This window comes from Schistocerca serialis, chromosome 2 (genome assembly GCF_023864345.2).
Source record: "Schistocerca serialis cubense isolate TAMUIC-IGC-003099 chromosome 2, iqSchSeri2.2, whole genome shotgun sequence".
NCBI classification, from domain to species: domain Eukaryota; kingdom Metazoa; phylum Arthropoda; class Insecta; order Orthoptera; family Acrididae; genus Schistocerca; species Schistocerca serialis.
This window is the reverse complement of record NC_064639.1, coordinates 771089226-771112577: the sequence shown is the minus strand read 5'-3', so window position 1 is coordinate 771112577 and position 23352 is coordinate 771089226. Positions and strand designations below refer to the sequence as shown.

Sequence of the window (23352 nt, the reverse complement as noted above, 5' to 3'; positions counted from 1 at the left end):
AACCCAAGCACAAGTATAAGCATTGTATTACTCAATGCCTTTTACTGGTATAGAGGCAGTTTGTCCCCCTACCCCTCACCCTCTCACTACCTCACTGCTAACCTATCTCTTTTTGTCAGCAACAAATGATGCTTGAGTACTGCAACCCCGACTTCTCATTTTGATTCACTTTTTTTTGTCTCTACGAGCTTCTTAAGAGTTTTTGCCTTCATGGAACAATTATTCATGTTTCCCATTTATTCAACTCTAATTTGACAGAACTTCATATTCAGCACCTACTTACATATTTTTACTAAAATGGTACCATACCCAAGCACTACATTGTTCACCCGGAAGTGCTTCTTGTTCAGTTGAGCGTATTTCATGGAAGTTTCTGGGACCTGTTTACTGCAATTGTTATGATTGTACTAAAAACTAATACAGATCTTTACATCATATATGAACAAAACATGTACAGATTTATTTCATTTTACAATGAACTTTTTACATAATTAATTTCATACAGTCAATAATATACAGGGCATACATACTCTTATAATGGCTTAGTTCTTCCACACAATAAATACACTGTACAAAATGGAAGCTACTATTTATTAATGGTATAAAAAGTATTAATGTTATAAAATACACTATGCTCAAACCACTTCGTATACCCCATGTGTTCTTTTTACGAACACAGCCCAAGAAAAATATTCATTTGGTATGCCCCCTCCCACATTTCTAATTCATGGCCCTAGTAAATGCACTGTGGAAACTGATTCCAAATTAGCATTGACCCCAGGAACTTGGCATACCTGTCCCACTTACAGTCATACATGTACAAAAAGATATACCATCACCTACAATGAATGCTTACATTTATTGAAATGCACAATTATACTAGAATTATGTCTATACCCTTATCCTATTTGTCATGAATTAAAAATTAGCTTTACACAACAATGAAAAATTACTACATTCAGCCCACAATACTCATTTAGAACTGCTCTGGTTAAACCATAAAACATTACTGTGAGAAATCTGAATCAGAAATAAAAACATAAGCCATAAAATATAACGGTTTCAACACAAAAAGCAAAGCAAAGATTGTCAATAAATCATCATAAAATTTTATACTCCATGAAACCACATTTATGTATATTTTTACAACTGGACAATTTAAGAGTCTATAATCTGAAATTTCCATGAGTAAAGGTACTATATTCACAGGAGCAAAGTTTTTCAATTACTAACATGGCTCTACAGTTGAAACTACTGCACATTGAGTAAGCTGCAAAATATATACTACCATAGCTAAGATCAATCAAAGTTGGAAATACTGCCATTTGTAAATACTACTTAATGATTTAATGGTCTGATGAATACATTTCCTCACTGTGATTCCCAGAAAGCTACACATCAATATTTACTACAAAGCAAAACAATTTATAACAAAAATGCTTAAATATTTCTAATAGGAGCTGAACTGACTACACAAAGAAAGTAACAGTTCTAAATGCAGGGAGTTCTAAAGACTTGGGTTAAAATTGCACAAGTACAACTTGGTGAGCCATTAAATATTTTGTGGCTCACTTAAAAAAAAGTGTTTAAACAATTCAGAACTACCACAAGTGATGTCTTCGTTCATGGTAATTGTCACATGAATGCATCCAAAAAAAAAAATCACATCTCTCCCAGAGAAACATGAAATGAAGCAGTAAGTTTCTTTCTCCTCCTCCATTTTCCTTGAAACCCTATCATACGAAGTGTCCTCAGTCACTGAAAATCATGACAACACGAGAGAGATTCAGCTGTCAGAAGATAATTCTTTTTATACATATTTATAAAGTCAAATAAATACGAGACTTCCATAGCAGTCAATTCTAGCTGGCTGAAACTTCCTGCTTTTGTGGGGCAATTGGCTCTGCCAGTGTTCCCTCAATGCATTTCCACAAGCCATACGTCTTGCCAACAGTTGTCTGCCACAAACGTAAAGTTCCATCCTCTGAACCAGAAGCATACAGCTCACCATCAGGGGAGAACCTCACACAGTGAACTGGTCCAAAGTGACCTTTGAAGGATTCTAAATGAAAAACATTGTTAAAATATAATATCACTGCTTTAAAACACACAAATATTTAAACACAGAAAAACGGTCCAATCATTAAATGGGGAACATACTCTAACCACTAAATAACCATAATCTTCTATATGAAATGCTATACAAAACATAAATAAAAGATGAAAATGAACTTGTGAAGTAACAGCAAGTTTTCAGAAGTACTACACACTTGTTGTAAACAGTAATAAATGTTGCTTATACTTCTGTGAGATGTGTGAAAGTAATTACAGATGATTGTAACTGTAAGCAGATTTTTTGATTAGTATTTTACATGACTAGTACGTCCGATGATTACAAATTATCTGGGAGGTCATACAGAACAAATCGAAGGTCGCAACACAACATACCTTTGGAACAAGCAAAGACTACAATTATTTTGTAATACTGAGGAAAAGTTAAAGAACAGTATAAAAATATGAACTCAGGAAGGTTCTAAAATGGCTTTTATCAGGTAAAGATTAAACAATATACAGATGTAGCATTTTCGCCTGATAGTCCCTGGAAAGGTACAGCATTTAAACACACAGAATTTGAGGTCCAGGCAATGCGCAAACAATGACAGCTGCAGATGTTTATCATCAAGACTGAAATTCATAGGGATGAGGCAATGAGTGGAACAATACTTTCTATGTGGATTAAGTTGTTCACAAATACAGATATGTGATCGTGAAAAGTGCCTGTGGAATTTAGTGTAAGTGCCTTACGAGGCAACTAGGGATAGCTGTTTGCTTACTTTCTCGCTGAGATCATAAATTAAAAGACACAGTAAGCTGGCTGGAATGCTCCCAGAGGAATACAGATATCAAAGGAAAGGGAACCTGACACTGTCAGCTCCCACTTTTTTCCACTCTGCTGCACAAAGCACTGTGTCTGCCAATTCTCAAGCAGGAAACTTTTCTGACACAAAAATTTCATCTGAACAACATAATTCTGGACCTAATTAAAATTAACAACAGGTTTTTGACACAGAGATACTATTGAGATCTTTACCACATGTAAATTTCAGTATTTTATGCAATTTTTATAGGAGATAGAGACAAAGTGATTTTCTACCAACACGGGGAGTGGAGTACCATGGTATCTGCCTGCAGAAATTGTAATAGCAATGTTGCAACTTTGTACATTAACGTCACATGCTAACTAATTTAAATAGAACTAGAAAGTTGGGCACAAAACTAATAATAGAAAGCAAGATGAAATTTTATACATTTTTTAATTATTATTTTCTATTCTTTCTCTTTAACAAATTTATACTGATGTCTAAAATACATACAAATACATGCTACAAAAGTGTCTCCATGTGCAACTGCAAAATACCATGGTAGAAAACAGAGGGAAGTTAAAAAAGTGTAACTGTCTGGTTTAGGAATTTTTGAACAGTCTTTCATCAAGAGAAAATAAATGGGTAAAAAAATTGTATAATGAGTGCAGATTATGGGAAGACCTGGAGAGGAACTGAACCAACCCATGTGAGGTAATGTTGAGGAAGAGTCAAAAGTAACAGTGAACTAACTTTTCAAATCTTGACTGTCACACCAACACTGTTTCTAACTTCTTCCTTGCTCTTTATGTCTCTCTGTGAAATCTTTTATTAGAACAGGGGATATACTTATAGGATACTACACTAATGCATTGAAGCCTCAAATTTTGCACTCTACTGTACAGCAACAGGCAGAATTTGTTGCACAGCAGAAGTTCGAATATGTAAAACAAATAACTGAGAATAATGGGTGTACTAAGCATACAGGGTTGAATATTTTGACACAAGATACAATAAAATTTATGAAATTGTTATAGCAAGAGAAAAATTGTGACTTGAAATGAGTAGAAAGTATTACAACTATGATTTTCTCCCAACTGAGTCACTACTCAATGTAATCCATTTCAAACACAACTTAATGCCATGCAAGGTGAATTCAGATCGTGAAGCCAATAAGTAGACGATTGTTTTTGAGTGCCAGTAATAGTATACGCAGATTCTGCGCTAACACATCAACGCCTCTGGCATGTGCTTCCATCTCTTGAGATTTGGGTACTTCTAGAGTGACATACTGTTCACGTCTTTTGTCAGAGATGGTGAAGGGCTTTGAAGAATAGCTGAACATAACAGATAGTATCTTGAAAAGAGAGAAAAGTAAAACAAAGGTAATGAAATGTAATCAAATTACTTCAAGCAATACTGAGGGAATTAGATCAGGAAATGAAATACCAAACGAAGAAGATGAGTTCTATTTGGGTGACAAAATAACTGATGATGGCTGAAGTAAAGAGGATTTAAAATGCAGACTCTCACGAGCAAGAAAAGAATTTCTGTAAGCAGAGTAATTTCTGAACATCTAATATAAATTTAAGTGTTAGGAAATCTGTTACGAAGATATTTGTCTGGAGTGTAGGGAAGTGAAGTGTGGTCAATAAGTAGTATACCACAACTTTGATAAAAGATGGGATCACTTGATAGGACTCATTCTGAGGCATAAAGGAATAGTCAGCTTGGTGCAGAGGGAAGTGTGGCGGGTAAAAATTGCAGAGACGGTCCTAGCCATGAATACAGTGAGCAGTTGATGATGACAATAACTTCATTTCAGGCATCATACGTAAGACAAAGTGAGAAGTAAAGATGGATTAAAGGAGAGAAATTAAAGGTTAAATGAATACTGCAATCAAGAAACAGCATGCAATGAGAAAATGAGACAAGGAAGAACAATTAAAAGAGAGAGAAAGGGAGGGAGACAAAATGAAGATAAGAAAGTAATCTGAATGAGAACATGTTCTCAAATGTTTTTTCTGTGGTACTAGCTCATTCTCTTTGACGTTTTCATCGCCACTGTCTCCCCTGGCTCTCCATTGAGATAGGCCTGTTCCCTCTAATTACCTACCACCCGCTCTCCAACCTTTCTCAACCAATTCCTCTTTCCTCCCTAAGGAAAGAACACGCAAGTTCTACAAGTTACGATCAGTAGTATATGGAATTTCACTGCCTAAAAATAAATATTGGTGAGCCACTTTTGTCTCCTTGTAACAATAAACAGATATTAAAAACAACAACAAACATGCATAGAAAATAATGTTTTTTCTTTACACATCCAATACTGATACTTACCAATTTCAGTTCCTGTAGTGTAATCAAATTTATACATTTTCAAGTCTTCTCCACCACAAACAAATATAGTCTTATCAGGATGCAACGATGCAGAATTTACTTGTGTAGGGACGGTGAATTCTCTTATCTTCTCCAAGCTGAAAATGTTTTACAATTAAGGTTTATTTGTGCAGGTGTAAAAAAAAAAAAAAAAAAAAAAACCAAACACACACACACACACACACACACACACACACACACACTCTTCAGGAGAGAAAGGGATGTGAAGGGAGGAGGGAGGGAGGGAGGGAGGGAGGGGGGGGGGGGGGAGAGAGAGAGAGAGAGAGAGAGAGAGAGAGAGAGAGAGAGAGCAATATGTTATGACTAGAGGCCTATTCAGCTGTTATTTTTCATGCTTTGAAGTATAAAAATATGTGATTTTTTACTGCAATACAAAATTTGTGTAAAGCTAATCTGAGAGAACAACCTCCACCCCACTACACCCCCACCCCACCCCACCCCACCCCACACTCCCCCTCAACCCAACCACAATCTCAATTTTGTGACACTATTTTCAGTCCATTTCTAGGCCCTCTCTGCCCTCTTCTTTTTCTTGTAATCATCTCCCTCCCCTACCCCCTAACATACATGATTGTGCATATAAAACTGTGTACTTAAACTAGAAAAAAAAGCAGTATCTAAAAAGTTTGGCAATTCCCAGTGCTGTAGTATTTACCATACGCCAACTATAGGCCAATGGTTACCCTTCTTCACTCTATCGTTTCCACACTGGAATTCCTGTGATTGTAATATTTGTCCCGTTCGTGTTCTCTTACTAGCCATAAGAGGTGGTTGTCCAATTTGGTTTTCTCTTGTTACTATATTTACCTCTAAACACCTCTTCTGGACATCTCCATACACAATCAATTTTCAACTTGTTCTTATCAATGTTATGTTGTCTTGGGAAAAGTGAGAATATTGTGTCAATTATTTCATAAACCCAACTAATATCCAAAAAGTTTGTCTTCTTGGCCTCGAGTTCATTGCTTGCAGATCAAAGAAATGGAGAATTTGAAGCATCCAATATTCACTTCACACACAGACATTTAGAATAATTCCACAAGTTTCAATTTCACCATGCCCCTCTCACAAGTGGACCTTCCGGTCTCGGAAATTCAGTTGAGGATGAGACTTTGCAGGTTGGTAGTATACCTCAAGAGCGTCCACTCACGTGTCTTAAAGCGAACTAGCTAGAAAAATCCAAGGAAAACGACTCTAAAGTTTCAAGCATAACATACACGCTGCTCATATACTGTCGGAAGTAGAATTCTAGCATACAAGTGAAGTATGCTCAGTCAGAAGTATGCTAGAAAGTCATATGGCCAATCCGGGTTCGATTCTACCTGCAAGCTCAATTTCATTTTGTTTTCTTAATTGTTTTAAAAATTATAACAATGTTGAAATAAAGTTAATTTTGTTTATGAGATGGCTGTCACTGGTTACTTAAAATGTGAATTACACTTATCAACACTTTCTTTTTAAAAATTGAGTAATTTCAAATGCATTTTCAATGGAGGTAAATTAAAGAATTAATTACTATCATTACAACATTATTACAAAATTAGGCAATATTAGAAGTTGTAGAAAGGTTATAAATATTCATTGTAAATTCAAGGACCCAGTGTCTTTGTGGAAGAGCAGAGTATAGCTGTTGCCCTATTGTATATACGAACAGGCAGACGGTCAGGAAGTGTCAAGGCCCGCACCAAACTAATCGACACAGTACCAGTGCATTCGTGACTTTTGCAGAAGGTTTTTAGTGTCCCATCGACATCAAGGTTATTAGAGACAGAGCACAAGCTCGGATTAGGGAAAGATGGGGAAGGAAATCTGCCGTGCCCTTTCCAAGTGACTGTACCGGCAAGTGCCTGCAGCGATTTAGGGAAGTCATGGAAACCTGAATCAGGATGGCCAGATGTGGGTTTGAACAGTCATCCTCCCAAATGCGAGTCTGATGTGCTAATCACTGCACCACCTCGCTCGTTGACTTTCACAGAGATTGGAGGAGTCTGTACTGTGAAATATTACTGGAATTTTTACAATATTGTGAAGTGTCAAAGGTGATGTTAAAAGATTCGACCGTTTATTATGAAAGCTTGCTTGCTGCAAATAATGTGACTGCATCGGAATCTGTGAATGTGAACCTTTGGGAATGTATGAAGACCACAGTTCATTGGATGAATATGAACCAGAAGAAAATAAGGCAAGAGAAGTACATTGTCTTCCTTTGAATTACAAAATTAACATTGCTCACATCACAAAGGCTCACCACACGTGGGGAAAAAAAAAGGATGAAGGGATGTAGTTTGTAAGGGAGGAGGAATATTTGTCCCAATAGGAATAAGCAATATAAAAAAAAGGAGGCAATCAATTTGGTAGGTACGCACCAATCAGTTTATGGACGTACGATCGTTTTGTTGAAGCCTGAGAGTATTATCGACAAGTGAATATGTGGTATTTACAACAGTTGGCTTTAGCAGCAGCACAGCAGTTTACAGATTTTGAATTTAAAGCTTCCGATTCTGAATTTAAAGCTGGGTTCATAGATTCAAAAATAAGCACAGAATTCGTCAGCAAAAAGTGACAAGGTTTGTTTCAAGAAAAGAAACAGCTTCGATCAGAGAAACCTTGGCTGCTGCAGACACTTTTTGAACCCAGATGTTAAAATTAGTTTTGAATTTCAACTGAGATTTTGTTATCAACACCGACTAGACAGGTATTTATTGCAGGGTTTTTAAAAATTAATTTTGTTCTCTATTTTTACGATTCTTTGACAAAATTCTTCAATTTCAGTTGTTTTTTCTTTCCAGGATGTCAGTGTACAACAGGACTCCGGCTGTCAGAGAAAGCAAAACTATTTTTCATCAAAAGACACAACACACACCTCGGTACCGTTCAATGTGCTGTCTGGAAACATCCTAGGGAGGGAGGGAGGGAGGGAGGGAGGGAGTGTGTGTGTGTGTGTGTGTGTGTGTGTGTGTGTGTGTGTGTGTGTGTGTGTGTGTGTGTGTAAGCGCGTGCGTGTGCGGGCTTACAAGAAGCAACCTATAACTTTTGTTCCCAAGTAAAATAAACAACACAATTACAAAAACGTTGTAATAACGTCTTCCAAATCTGGGAAGCTAACGACAGAACTGCATACTGACTTTCTCAAAAGGTGTTCGAAGTCTTATGCGGATAAAAAAGAGTTTCTGTTAATTATTGACTCCTGGGTGGACAAGCAAAGCCTGAATTATATGACAAAATCTTTCAGGATGATGAGAAATCACCAACATGTAAACTTGAAGTGATTCCTCTGAAACATACCCCACTTGTTCACCCATGTGACGTCTATTTTTATAGACAAGTAAAAAGATCTAATAAAGCATATACAAAAATACCTGATATGCTTCCAGACATTCTGATGACAGAAATTTTCAGGAATGTCAATAAAGTATGTTTTACTACAGATCTTTTAAAAAAACCTTGTTCCTATAAACATCTTCCTTCATAAATTGTGCAAGATGCCCAAATGTTTATGTTTTCAATGTTTTTATGACAATCATCACTGTGGTGCATGCACATAAAATACAAAATTGACAAATGACCATGATACTGTAGAAAATTCAATATAACAAATTCCACCCAGAATTTTGTGACAGTGGTAACTGATTTATCTCCACTAAAAATGCATTTGAAATTATTCAGCTTTTTAAAAAGAAAATACTTACAGTGTAATTCACATTTTAAGTAGCTGCGACAGCCATTTCATAAACAAAATAAAATTATTTATGATTTAATTGATAATATGTCAGGCCATTAATGTTATTTTACAGTTGTTACAATTTTTAGAACAATTTAAAAAACCTAAATTGAGCCTTACCAGCAGTAAGGTAGGATCGAACCCAGATCAGCCACATGGCAGTCTAGCACACTACTGAACTTATCTGCTGCCTTGCTACTTATGACCCATATATGACATAGGTAGGAGCTATGTTTAAAACTTTAGAGCCTTTTTTCTGGAATTTTTCTGGATAATGTGCTTTAAGACTTCTATGAGCGGACAATCTTGAAATATACTACTAACCTGTGAAGTCTAATCCAGAACTGAATTTCCAAGACCGAAAGGTCCCCTTGTCAGTTTATATTTGTTGCATTTGTACACATTTCCAAACTTTTTAAACGGCTTTATATATTCCTGGCAACATTACATAAGTGTATTCATTCTTGGAACCTAATGCAACATTTCTGTTTTGTTAGTACACTATCCAAGGGATGAAAAGAGAATCTTCAAACACTGTTCTTCACTGGTTATGTTGCTGGCATTCAATATCCTTACTTGAGTGCATTTTCTACCTGGCCTACATTCCTATTGTATTTTCTTCATACTTTGGTTAATTTGGTGACTCTCTCCTACATTGCACTACTGTTAAAAATAAACTTTTACTTTTTTTACACAATGTTTTATGGTAGTATTTAATTTTTTGCAACTCTGTGTATTCAAACACAGTGTAATAGATAATTATTTTGGGCTACTGTTAGCAATTTCCGGAAAAACAGTACTGAAGACTCAACAGCAAGAACATTACAAGGAAATGTACAATTCACCAATAATATATATTTAGTGTTAAACACTACAATGAACAGCTGGGGTACAAATCACACCTTTTCCTCTGCACGTAACATTCAATGAACCTCTGAAAAAAAAAAAACTGCTCTCCAATGACGTCATGAATCACAGTTCTTGAGTCAGACTGTACAAAAATCTTCAATAGCACAGCCCGAAATGTTTGCATTATGAGAAAAGTTTACTGTGTTTACTTCTTTAATGTTCTTTTAGAACACTATCATCAAAATTACTCATATCATGAAATTAAAAAAGTATTTAACAAAATTCTGTTAGAAATAAAACTCACCTGTTTGCATCCCAAAAGCTTACTATATTCCCATGGGTCACAGTAATCGTTGTACCATCTCGTGACACCTCCAGACTACTGGGAATGGCTGAGAATTCAAGTTTCTGTACTTCCTACCAACATAGAGAAAACAGGATTGAAATATTGGAACTATATAACAATTTATCTAACGGAGCACCTTAAAAAAGCTGAAGTACACAAAAAATAGTACACACTTTCCACACACTCTTTCGAAGCATATTTCACTACAAAAAGTTATATGATCACTGTAGTGTACACAGACTCATGGCATTAAATAACTTATCAATGACCAGCTCATGACTGGATACTGCCAAATCCCCCAAGTGCTGTAACATTTGTAACAGCAAAGCATTTCATCCTATACAAGTTATAATGCTTTCTGAAAGTTTATTTAAGTAACAATAACTAGATTCTAAGCCAAAAAATAGTAGTTATGCACCTACTTAGAGAAATCATATTAATTCTAAAATGAAAACTGCTAACATACGTATGGTTATCAAGGATTAATGTCTTCAAACAAAGTTTTATTAACTACTGTTAAGACCATTTATACGGGTTGACGAGTTAAACTGTTTCAAGATGTCATATTAAATCCTGGCCTTGTCCAGGTGTACACAACACCTTGGGAAGACTTCGACCTCTCTTGTAAAACAAATTAAACTTCACGCTCATTACAGTTTTGCAATAATTTTTAAACATGCACTTCAACTTAATGTCCTCCTTGTGATATACACTTGCATGTTGCATGAAGGAAGAAGCATTTCATAAATGGTTTGACTTGGCCCACCCCACATATGTAAGCTATATTAGCATTAAATACATTTATGCTCAAACTAGCATGGAAGCTCTTCATTCACCCATGTCTCATACTAGGACTTTAGTGAATACGGCAATAATGCTGCCACATGATCTCCTTATTCTGCAGATGGATGTCTATAGGTATTTCACAATTGGTGTTCCCAGCCACATGGATGCTGGTAAGACAGTACTACTTTCTACTACTGCAAATTCTCACTAGCTCTAACCATGGACCATGTGGGAGGCACTCAAGAACCCTCCATCCACTCTAGAATTTGAAATGGCACAGAAAACCTAATGTGAAATTTCTGCCATTGTGTCCACGAAACTCCGCCATGGCCTAAATCTCAATGGATAATAAACATTTTGAAATGCTAATCATCAAAATCAGTTTTCACTTTTTCTTAAAATCTTCTGCTTCCTGTGCAGAGTACTACTCCTGGTGTGAATTTTATGCTTCATGCCTACCTGAATGAAAGAGTATGTCCAATTTTCACACTTTTTGTTAATGGCATAACTGGTGACCTTTCCATCCTAACAATAACTGCCATCAAGTTTGCAAGGCCAAATGATATGTACAACAGCTCTGCATCAGCTATTTTTGTCTATAATTCTATTTTAACTAGGATTAGGCAAAAGCAACATGAAGTTCTGAAGGCCATGTGACAAATGTTTGTTTCAACATGTACATTTTTACACCCTGTCATAAAGAACGCAAGGTTTTGCCACCTACAAGAGAATCATTTTCCCAAAAAAAATATAGTACAATTCAGTGAATAATCATGTTGTATAGCAGTGAATCTTCCCAATTCTTCACTTCTTCTGAAGCAGTATTGTGCGTAACCTACAACAATGACCTAACACCGGCAGACTTACGACAAGGCTATCAAATACCCAACAACAAGTAGGTAGTACGCAAAAATTACTATGCTTCATTATTCCAACAGATTGATGTGTACGTGTCCTTATCATCACTTTAGGTTGCCAGCAACAAGATGATTCGTGTTATTAGTGTCCTGAAGCAGGGATAAGAACATGTCCAGTTATTCACATAATAGCCACAGGCCTCCGGCGCAATTTTATGTTGCCGGCGCAACTAAACGACCAGAATACTAAATAGGTCTACACGACATGATTTTTCAGCTTTGTTTCACATCATAAATCAGTCGTCATAAAATTTTAATCATCGCTTTGAAAAACCATTAACATATTTATTTATTTATTTTTCATAGGCATGTATCTGCATTCCTACTACACATTTAAAACCCCTTGCCACAATACCGCAACATGCTACTAAGGAAGACAAAACAAAATCGTGCAGCTCACTGATAAAGTGAAGTACTGTATGATCATTCTTTGTTGGTGACAGCAAATGTGGTGTAGATGTGTCAGGCCAATCTAGTTTACTTCTTTAGCCATCTAGCTTGACCTAAAACAGCTGCAATATTCCCACTACCACCAAAAACAAATTACCATACAATACTCCATCAATGGCCCACACTATTTTCTTTTGCCTCCACTAGCAATGTGTTAAGAGTACTGTGGCACAGGGATTTCAATGTGTATTAGGAAAGCACATATGTACTCACAAACAAACTACATTTTAAATTTCAAGTAAGAAATACAATCACTTGAGAAAGAAGCTACTCAGAAGAAAAGGCTCTCCTTCAAATTTAAGATAACAATCACCTGTCCAGATGTTCGGTCCCAAACTCTCAGAGAGCGATCGTCAGCACAGCTCACAAGATGAGAGTCATTCCTGAAGAACAACACATGCCTGATTCCCGAAGTGTGTCCAGCAAATGTGGAAGGGCCTGTCAAGCAGATAACCTATGAAAAATAACTCTGAATTTCTGTAAGGACCAAATTCTATGTTGAACATTTATTCCTTTCATGCTTTGAGAAACTCACATGAATATAAATATACCATAATAACAAATTAAGGAACATTATGTTAATGGATTGTTGTGAATACACTATGTCACATTCAAACAAAATAAACTGTACATAATATAACTTTTAGCATTTTCTAGTCAAGACCAGAATCACAGGCAATGAAACTGATGAAAGGATCATTTATTCATGCTGGCAATAGGAACACTACAGCCCCAACTGACGGACGTGTACAAAGTGCAGTCCAAGTTCTCGAACTAAAGCAATAAGAAATTCAAAGGCAAAAGAGTTTTGTTGTTTATTTACTAAAAATGTGGTTGATATGACACGATACATTGTTCAGCACACCTTTTCGATCTCATCACTGCCTCACAGAAGTCTTCTTTCAAAATTGCCTCGAGCTTACTGCTCACGGTCATCTAGATCACCTCTATCAAATTGACTCCTGAATTTTTTTTAGGTTCATAAGAGATTTGGGTAAAGGAAGTGTTCCAGAGATGACATATCTGTGTGGATGATACAATCCCAATACTATGTAGCAAGGAAATAAACACTACAGGCAAAGAAATCTGCATTAAGGAACACTACAATCTTCACCTCAATTTTTAAAAGCTTAGTGTAAGATACCACTTTGTCCTCTTTCTATACATTTCCACCACTCAGAATGTTGGTTTTTTTTTTGTGTTTTTTTTTTTTTTTGGGGGGGGGGGGGGGGGGGAGAATTAAAAAAACGATAAATTTAGATCTTGAAAAATATGTTAATTTTATCTGTAATTATTCTGCTACATGTATTGTACAATGCACGAGCGAGATGATGTGATATCAGAGCACCCACATGGGAGAAAATTTACCACAGATGTTGCTGGGAGACAGGGATCACAATGAAAAGCTCCAGCAACTCTCACTGAAGGCGGCTATAGTTATAGTAACTGTAATGAAATAAAAGCCTTACCACCTCAGCTGTATGGATTACCCAAGATCCATAACAACAACGTTCCACTGAGACCGATCGTTAGCGCTCCTGGCTCACCGACATATAAACTGGCAAAACATTTGGCCTCTCTGCTCCAGCCACACGTGGGGAAGACCGACACATACATTAAGGACTCAGGACATTTCATTGAGAAGCTGAAAAAACAAACTTGCACCAAACGACATCCTGGTCAGCTTTGATGTTGTTTTGTTATTTACGAAAGTGCCACTCAGTGACGCTCTGGAGCACATCGGTTCCATTTTCCCGCAAGACATCAGAAAGCTCTTCCATGCATGTCTCACCACGAGCTATTTCACGTGGAATGGCGATTTCTACGAACCCCTGGAATGCGTCGCCATGGGTAGTCCTCTCAGTCCAGTGGTGGCCAACTTCTTCATGGAACAATTCGAAGCACAGGCACTGGACTCGGCGACTTGCAAACCTAAGGTGTGGTACAGGTACGTCGGTGATACTTTCGTGGTGTGGAGCCATGGTGAAGAACAGCTCGGTGACTTCCTAAGACACTTGAACAGCCTCCATGCCAACATAACATTTACCATGGAAGTAGAAGAGGACAAGAAACTGCCATTTCTAGATGTGCTGGTCACAAGGGACGGCAAAAACCTGGGACACAGCGTGTATCGAAAACCGACATACACCTGCACAAACTGTCAAACCACCACCCGAGCCAGAAAAGAGGCATGATTAGTACGCTCGTAACGAGAGCAGGACGAATATGTGAGCCGCAACACCTCAAACGAGAAATGCAACACCTGGAAACTGTCCTGAGGAGCAATGGGTACTTTACAAATTATATTAGAAGTGTAACAGAGTCAAACACTCGGCGAAGTAAGGAACCAGAAAAAGAAATGTCAGGTACGCCCTGTCTGCCATACATTCCCAGAGTGACGGACAGAATCGGCCTATATTGCGCAAACATGGCGTAAAGACGATTTTCAAACCGACAAGGAAGATCAAAGAGTGTCTTAGATCGGCGAAGGAGAAAAGAGACCCACTTGCAATGTCAGGAATATACCATATACCATGCACATGCGGAAAAGTTTATGTCGGAATGACTGGACGATCCATTAACACCAGGATCAAAGAGCATAAGCGACATTGCAGGTTGGTGCAGGTGGAGAAATCGGCCGTGGCAGAGCACGCACTGAATGAGACCGACCACGTAATAAAATTCGCCGACACGGAAGTTCTGGCTGTAGAGAAGCACTATCACACGCGCTTGTTCAGAGAAGCTGTAGAAATACAAAAACAGGCGAACAGTTTGAACAAGAAAGAGGAAAGCCTTAAGGTAAACGGATCATGGCTTCCCGTACTGCAGCGAACGACCATCGCAGGTAGCAGGAGGAGAACCACACCGGAAATGACCGCAGAGAAGCCCTCGGACATTGGCATGCCAGGTACACTGTCTGTGGCCGCGAGCTCGGCAATGGAGGGTGAAGCTTCGACAATGCCAGCCACTCGCGCTGGTGAAACGTCAGAAAGATCATTAGATGAACGTCGGCCGAAGAACCCAAGACAGAAGCCAATAGGCAGTTTGTTATAAGGAAATTTGTTATAATGTTCTTTGCAAGCATTGTGCCACAATTGAAATTACAACATACGTTATGTAAGAAATTTACTTCAATAGAGGGCCTTGGTGCAGTAACACCCTGAATTAACAAACCCTCTTTTAAGGAAGTCATCAGTCTTGATAAAATGCCCATAAGAACAATGTTATTCCTCCCGGCTTTTAAGGGACTCTGCTGTACATGAAACGTTTGCAAACTGAAATCCAGTTTTTACGCAAATCGTAACATATTTACATATTTGAGTGTCTTTCTAATTTCCTTCCATTTCATTTCACTTTTTTTTTTTTTTTTTTAATGCAGTAAATGGTAATTGGTTCAACTGTTCTACACGTACATAGATTGTAGCCAATAACTTTACTTCCTTGGAACGATACCAACAGATGTGATGAAAGAATCAGGAATTGATTTCCATGTGACTTAGGTCATGTGCTGTGTCACCATGATCACTGAATCTAGCAGCGATGGGCCAACTCCGGTTTAAGCCAAACTAAGTTGAAAGTATGCATAAGTCGAGTTCAAATCGAGTTAGAACAAAAAACTGAGAACTTTCAACACCATTCCCTCTTTTGTGTCATAGTAGATAACCATTCAATTCAGTTCACCAAATTGAGCTTCGTGGCACCAATCGGTGACTACAAAATTAAGTCACAAACATGATAGATACAGCATAGGAAGCAGGTCTTTTGGCTTGAAATTTTGATGATAGACTTAAGAAAAGACAAACATGCTATGTGGATTTTGAGGGCTATCAGGTGATCATAGGGGATCCAAATGATTGTTTATGATGATAACTGCATACCTCACTACAGGTCAACTATATAAGCTTTTGTGGTTTGAAATTTTGCAAACATGCTTGTGAAACATCTGAAATTTGCAGTAAAAATTTTGACAGCCATTGGTCAATCGCGAGGTAGTCAAATGGCTGTTCATGAGCATGAATTCATACCACAATTTTTGATTTATTGTTTTGAAAACAGACTTGTGAACCATTCAAAACTTGCTGTATGGATTTTAAGTTATCGGATGATCTTCATATAGCCAAATGGAGTGTCACGAGTATAAATGAATATTGTACTATGGGGTACAACTTTTTAAAGACAGACCCATGAGACACAATTTACTGTATCCGTGTTACAGTGGTGAGCACCTAACTAGTGTGAAACAACCTGTAACACAGCACCAATCGCCACACAACACGTTCAACTTGAGTTAGTAATAATCTCAACCCATGATAGATCACTCCATAAACCAAGCTGTCCCTAGAACTTGTTCAAAGCAAGCTGGCAGGAAAAGCTAAATTACCTTTCAATGTCATTTGCCATGTTCATGTCTACTCGGGTTGTAGCTTCTCTTATGATACAGAATTGCCAGCAAAACTCTAATAGTGTTCACTTCCTTCATTAGTATCTGCACTGTTTGCGAACTAGTTTGATTGCAATTTTGTTTCTTATATGAAATTCGCAATCAAAACTGAATACACTTTTTTTACTGTATGGCATCCAAATGTCTTATGTAAAAGTATGTGTTCCACCTATTGCAATTTTTTTTCTTACAAGCTACATATTCAATGTTTTAATAATTGGCAATCTAATAGCCATGCCTCAACAAAAGCTTGAATGGCTATCTCTCTGCATGTCGCAATTTTGAGTCTTCTGGCATGATATTTTGAAGACAGTGATACATCCAGAATTTGCTGTAACGATTTGTTGGTGGTATTATGATCTTAAGTTAACCAAATGCCTCATCACAAGCATTAATGGGACCACACTACAGATGAAATTTGAAAAAAACACTCATGAGACACACTGAATTTTCTGTAGGAGTTTGACAGTGATCAGACGATCTTAATGTAGCCAAATGCCACTTTATGTGCATTAATGGTTTTTGTACTATAGGCCACATTTTGAAAATACACTCATGAGACAACTGCTAGGTCATCGGTCCTTCAATTCGATTAAAATAATTCCACAAGGGTGGGAGTAAAATAACCGAGAATACAAAACACAGCTGGAAGGAACGAGAAAAAACACAAGAATGACAAAAGTGCAAACAAACACTAAAATGGACAAAATCGGACAAGCAAACCACAGAGGGACACAAGAAACATGCAGAAGAGATCAAAACAAGAGAGCACATTACTATGGCTGGCTGGCCACGAGAATAAAAAGGAGAAGCCAGCCACTCTGCAACACACTAAAACCTCCACCCTAAAAGCACCAGGGTGAAGGACACACAGGGACAAAGGTCAGGTGCTAAAACTTAGAGCAAATGATAAAACTCACCCTCACGAATAAAACTTAAAACTAAAGCTGCTGTTGAGGCACTGTAGCCCAACACCGAAGGTAGGGTGCTGGGAAAGTTAGAAGTCCAACGCAGAGCAGCTAAAAGTGGGCAGTCCAGCAAGAGGTGGACAACTGTCATTTGGGAGCCACAGCGACACCGAGGTGGGTCCTTGCAAAGGAGGAGGTAACCATGCGTTAGCCACATATGGCCAATGCGGAGCCAGCAGAGGACAACTGATTCCCTTCGAGAAGAACGCACGGAAGACTTCCACACACTCTTAGTCTTCTTAATGAGACACAGTTTGTTGTGTGAACTGTTATGCCATTCCGTCTCCCAAAGCTGAAAAACCCTGCAGCGTAAAAAGAACGCAGATCAGTTTCGGAGATGCCCGTCTCCAGAAGCGGCTTTTGCGTAGCCCCGTTTGGCAAGTTCGTTGCCTGGGATTCCAAAGTGTCCTGGGGTCCACACAAACACCACTGGACGACGCGACCATTCCATGGCATTGATGGACTTGTGAATGGATGCTACCAAAGAATGGCGAGGGTTCCACTGCTCGATAGCTTGAAGGCTGCTCCAGAATTCAGTACACAGGAGAAATGACTCACCAGGCCATCAGCAAAAATGCTCAAGAGCACGAGATATGGCCGCCAGTTCTGCAGTGGAAACACTGAAGCCATCTGGCAAGAAGTGCTGTTCAATATGTCCTCCATGAACACACAAAAAGCCGTCGTGACCATAAGGCATCGAGCCATCAGTGTAAACCAGTTCATGGTCCCTGTACATGTCGAGAATTGAGATGAAGTGATATTGGAGAGCCGCCAGAGTTAACAGTCCTTGGGACCACTGCAAAAGGTCCAACGAATCTGCGACCTAGATGTACATGAATGGACCTAGAGGAAAGATGGTACAGAGAAGGACTCCAGTTCAGACAGAAGGGACTGGACGCAAACCACGATCTTAAGCCCTGACCTCGACCACTAATGCAGGAGATGAACCACTGTGGTTAGGAAAAAATGCCGGTAATTCAAATGTGCAGGAGAACTACGAATGAGTGCAACATAACTGGCGAGCCATTGTGCACACCTAACCTTCAATGGAGGAACTCCGTCCTCCACCAGGACACTGGTCACCAGACTCATTCTAAAAGCTCCCGTTGCTTGGCGAATGCCACAGTGGTGCACTGGGTCAAGTATTTGCAATTTTGTGGGTGCCGCCGAACTGTAAACCAGACTCCCATAGTCAAAGCGGGATTGAACAAGGGCTCTGTAGAGCTGAGCAGTGTAGAGCAATCTGCACCCCAGTTGGTGTTGCTCAGCCAGTGGAGAGCATTGAGGTGCTGCCAGCACTTCTGCTTAAGCTGATGAAGGTGAGGTAACCAAGCCAATCTGGTGTTGAAAACCAGTCCTAACAATTGGTATGTCTCCACTACAGTGAGTGGATCATCATTAAGGTACAGAGAAAGTACAACTGACAGCCCTACAGCTGCTGCTAGACCATTAATAGCCACTAAAAATAGAGAGAGACTCAATACGGAGAATACGGAGCCCTGCAGAACACCATTCTCCTGAATACGGGGGAACTGTGGGAGGCACCAACTTGGAACACAGAAAGTACGGAGTGACAGGAAGTTTTGGATAAAAATCAGAAGCGGGCCCTGGAGACCCCGCGCATACAATGTGGCAAGGATATGATGTTGCCAGGTCGTGTCATATGCTTTACGTAAGTAAAAAAAGATGTCTACCAGATGTTGGCATCTGGAAAAGGCTGCTCGGATGGCAGACTCAAGGGACACAAGATTATAAGTGGTACAGTGACCCTGGTGGAAGCCACCCTGACATGGAGCCAGCAGGCCACGTGACTCCAAGACCTAACCCAACCACCGACACACCATACATTCCAACAGTTTACAAAGAAAGCTGATGAGGCTGATGGGCCAGTAGCTATCCACATCAAGCAGGTTTTGACCGGGTTTGAGCACCAGAATGATGGTGTTCTCCTGCCATTACGATGGAAAGGTTTCATCGCACTACATCCTGTTGAAGATGGCGAGGAGATGTCATTTGTAGTCAGACGAGAGATGTTTAATCATCTTACTGTGGATACGATCCGGCCCAGGAGCAGTGTAGGGGCAATGTGCAAGGGCGCTGAGGAGCTCCCACTCTGTACATGGGGCATTACACCGTTCACTGTGGCGTGTAGTGAACAGGAGGGCTTTCCTTTCCATTCACCGTTTGAGGGTGCGAGAGGCTGGGGGGTAGTCCTCCAATGCAGAGGCTCGAGCAATTGCATTTGTGTTGGTAGAGAGCATGCCTTTGATGTTAACACCAGGGGCACCTGTTAGGGTCTGATCTTCACCCAGACTTGGGAAGGTGATGTATGGCACCCAATGGTCGACACATACCTCTACCAACACTCCTGTATCCGTCGTTTTAGAAGCAGGCGAACACAGTTACAAGGCTGCATGAAGTCTATTAGGTACTCCAGGGATGGGCAGTGCTTATGTCACTGTAGAGCTCGCCGACACTAATTGCCTCAGCAATTTCCGGCGACCACCAAGGGACTGTTTTCCGCCAGGGGCATCCTAGAGAGCAAGGGATCGCATTTTCTGCCGCAGAAATGATCGCTGTGGTGACCTGCTCAATCACAACATTGATGGCACCATGTGGGGGAGATTCAATGGTGACAGCAGAGGTGAAGGCTACCCAGGCTGCCTTGTTTAAAGCCCATCTGGGTAGGCGTCTATGGACATGATGCCGCATGAGTGACAGGAAGATGGGGAAATGGTCACTACCACACAGTCAATAGATGGGAGAAGGCCAGGACTGAAAACGGAGAAATCAATGACCGAATATGTGCCATGTGCCACACTGAAATGTGTAGGGGCACCTGTATTTAAGGGGCAGAGGTCGAGTTGTGACAAATTTTCCACCTCCCTACCTCTTCCAGTAAGCATGGCGCCACTACACAAGAGGTTATGCGTGTTAAAATCTCCCAAAAGTAGGAAAGGTTTAGGGAGCTGATCAATCAGGGGAGCTAATATGTTGAGGAGTACTGCACCATCTGGAGGAAGATATACATTGTAGACAGTTATTTCCTGTGTCGTCCTTATCGTGACAGCCTCAGCTTGAAGAGGGGTTTGAAAGGGCACAGGTTCACTGCATACTGAGTTCAGGACATAGACGCAAACTCCACCTGACACACTATTATAGTCGCTATGGTTCCTGTAATATCCCTTATAGCCGCGGAGGGCAGGGCTCTGCATTGCAGAGAACCAGGTTTCCTGGAGGGCAATGCAGACAGCAGGTGTAAAGCTTAGCAGCTGCCGTAGCTCAGCCAGGTGGTGGAAAAAACCACCACAATTCCACTGGAGGATTACGTGATCGTGAGACTGGGAAGGCATGAAACACTCAATGAGGCAGTCTACACCTCAGAGTTACCTGCTGCCACCAGATGAGTACCTGCACGATCGACATCCATTGTGTTTGAGAGCCCAGCAGGACCTATGTCCTAAGCGAATGCCAGAATCTCCACCTCATCCTCAGATAAAGTGCTTGGAGGTAGTGGTGGTGTGGGTGCCACTGCAGTGCCTTAGTTCTTGGGGATCTTTTTCTTTTTAGGTTTCTCTCCAGGCCCTTAGGTTTGTCTGGCTGGGAGGGCTTCACTGATTCAGTCTCAGGGACTGAGGAGAACTGTGAAGCCCTACAACCAGCTACCTGTGGTTGCTTCAGCCCCTAGCGAGTGTCAGCTTTGCCACCGGTAGGGACCTGGGAAGGGAGTGGCACAAGGGATCCCTTCCTCCTGAAGTAGGTTGCGCATGAAGAACAGGGAGGGAAGTGCCCCACACCATCAAGGGTGTAGGTGGAGTCTGACAGCTGTGAGAGCCAACTGTACACGGTGGAACGGAAGATGGTAGAACCACTGTCACACGGGCGGCATACGTTGACGTCATATGCACAGGATGTTGCCTCTCATATTTTCTCTTAGCCTTAGTGTAGGTCAGTCGGTCCAAGTTCTTTTATTACATTATTTTTCTTTCTTTCTGGAGAATCCTGGAGTCTGTCAGGCAAGTCGAATGGTGCTCTCCGCAGTTGACACAGATGGGAGGCGGAGCACAGGGAGTATTGGGATGTGAAGGACGTCCACAATGCCGACAGGTGATGCTGTAAGTACAGCAGGAAGACATATGGCCGAACTTCCAGTACTTAAAGCACCGCATTGGGGGAGGGATATACGGCTTTACGTCAGGTAGAACATCGCCTTGCCCTTCTCGGGTAATGTGTCACCTCGAAGGCTAAGATGAAGGCACTGGTGGTAACCTGATTATCCCTCAGACCCCAGTGGACACGCCGAACAAAATGGACACCTCACTTCTCTAAATTGGCGTGCAGCTTTTCTTCGGGCTGCAAAAGAAGGTCTCTGTGAAATATGATACCCTGAACCATATTTAAGCTCCTATGGGGCATGTTGGAAACAGAAACATGCCCCAGCTTGTCACAGGTGAGTAATGCCCGTGACTGGGCAGAGGATGCTGTTTTGATCAAGACTGGTCCTGACCGCATTTTGGACAAGCCTTCCATCTCCCCAAAAGTGCTGAAACTGGGGTTTCATTGACAAGAAAGATTCCCCATCAACTCTCGTTCATATGAGGTACCGGGGTGAATAAGCTTCGCTGCCATCCTTCGTCTAGCATTCCACCCATGGTGTGGCCAGGGGGAGGGGAACATTTGGGGTCATATTTCTAAGCATTGAAGTTAGACCTTGACTGCTTAGAGACTGCTGGTGTTCGACCACCAGCAAGAGATGACCTACACTTTATAGCATGTCAACTGCCCTGATACCACCCACTACGACCAGGGGCCCTCTCCACGAGTGCCAGCCAGCTGTAGCAAAGGCAACCTGGCAGGATGCCCACTGCCGGGAGTCCCAATGCCCCAGGGTGACAAGCATCTACTCCTTGGCATATATGGGGAGTTAATGGCGCAGCCATCAGCAGAGCGATCCCTGTGTGGTCAGGCGGCTACAACCAACAGGGTACGTGGATGTCCCACCACAACGGACTGGCTAACGTGCTGGATATCAGGCGCAAATGAGCTAATGAGTCCATTCAAATGGTTCAAATGGCTCTGAGCACTGTGGGACTTAACATCTGTGGTCATCAGTCCCCTAGAACTTAGAACTACTTAAACCTAACCAACCTAAGGACATCACACACATCCATGCCCGAGGCAGGATCCGAACCTGCGACCGTAGCAGTCCCGCGGTTCCATACTGAGCGCCTGAACCGCCAGACCACCGCGGCCACCAACGAGTCCATTATCGTCGACAGTGCAGAAAGCAATACTGCACAGAAGATGGAGGAAAACACACCCAGGAGGGTGGTCTCACCCAACAGCTGGAGAATGAGCGAAAGTGCAGATCCACGTCGACAAAGGATGCGCAAGGCCTCAGCGCATGATGGACATGATGCTCCATGTAAGGTGCCCTTACCCAATTGGCTCACTCTTCAGTAAAATTTTGAAAAATGTGGGTCAAATCCTACAGGGGACCATCACATAAAGGGCAAAACACGTGAGAGCCTCTTACAACACGCAGGAATACCTCAGGCCTATTCTAACCCCCAGTCTGGCAGGGGGGTTTCCCTCAGTCACAACATTAATGTT

At 40.6% G+C, this 23352-nt stretch overlaps 1 protein-coding gene across 1 annotated transcript in view; it reads right to left on the bottom strand.

The window, feature by feature from the left end:
• Positions 1-437: 437 nt before the first annotated feature.
• LOC126457993 (serine-threonine kinase receptor-associated protein) overlaps positions 438-23352 on the bottom strand; it is a 76171-nt gene continuing 53256 nt past the window's right edge. The window contains exons 4-7 of the mRNA XM_050094760.1: positions 12644-12768; positions 10136-10248; positions 5202-5338; positions 438-2062 (exon numbers count right to left, since the gene is read on the bottom strand). Of these exons, the coding sequence (XP_049950717.1) occupies positions 1863-2062; positions 5202-5338; positions 10136-10248; positions 12644-12768 (575 nt within the window). The 3' untranslated portion in view covers positions 438-1862. The remainder of the gene's footprint in view (positions 2063-5201; positions 5339-10135; positions 10249-12643; positions 12769-23352) is intronic.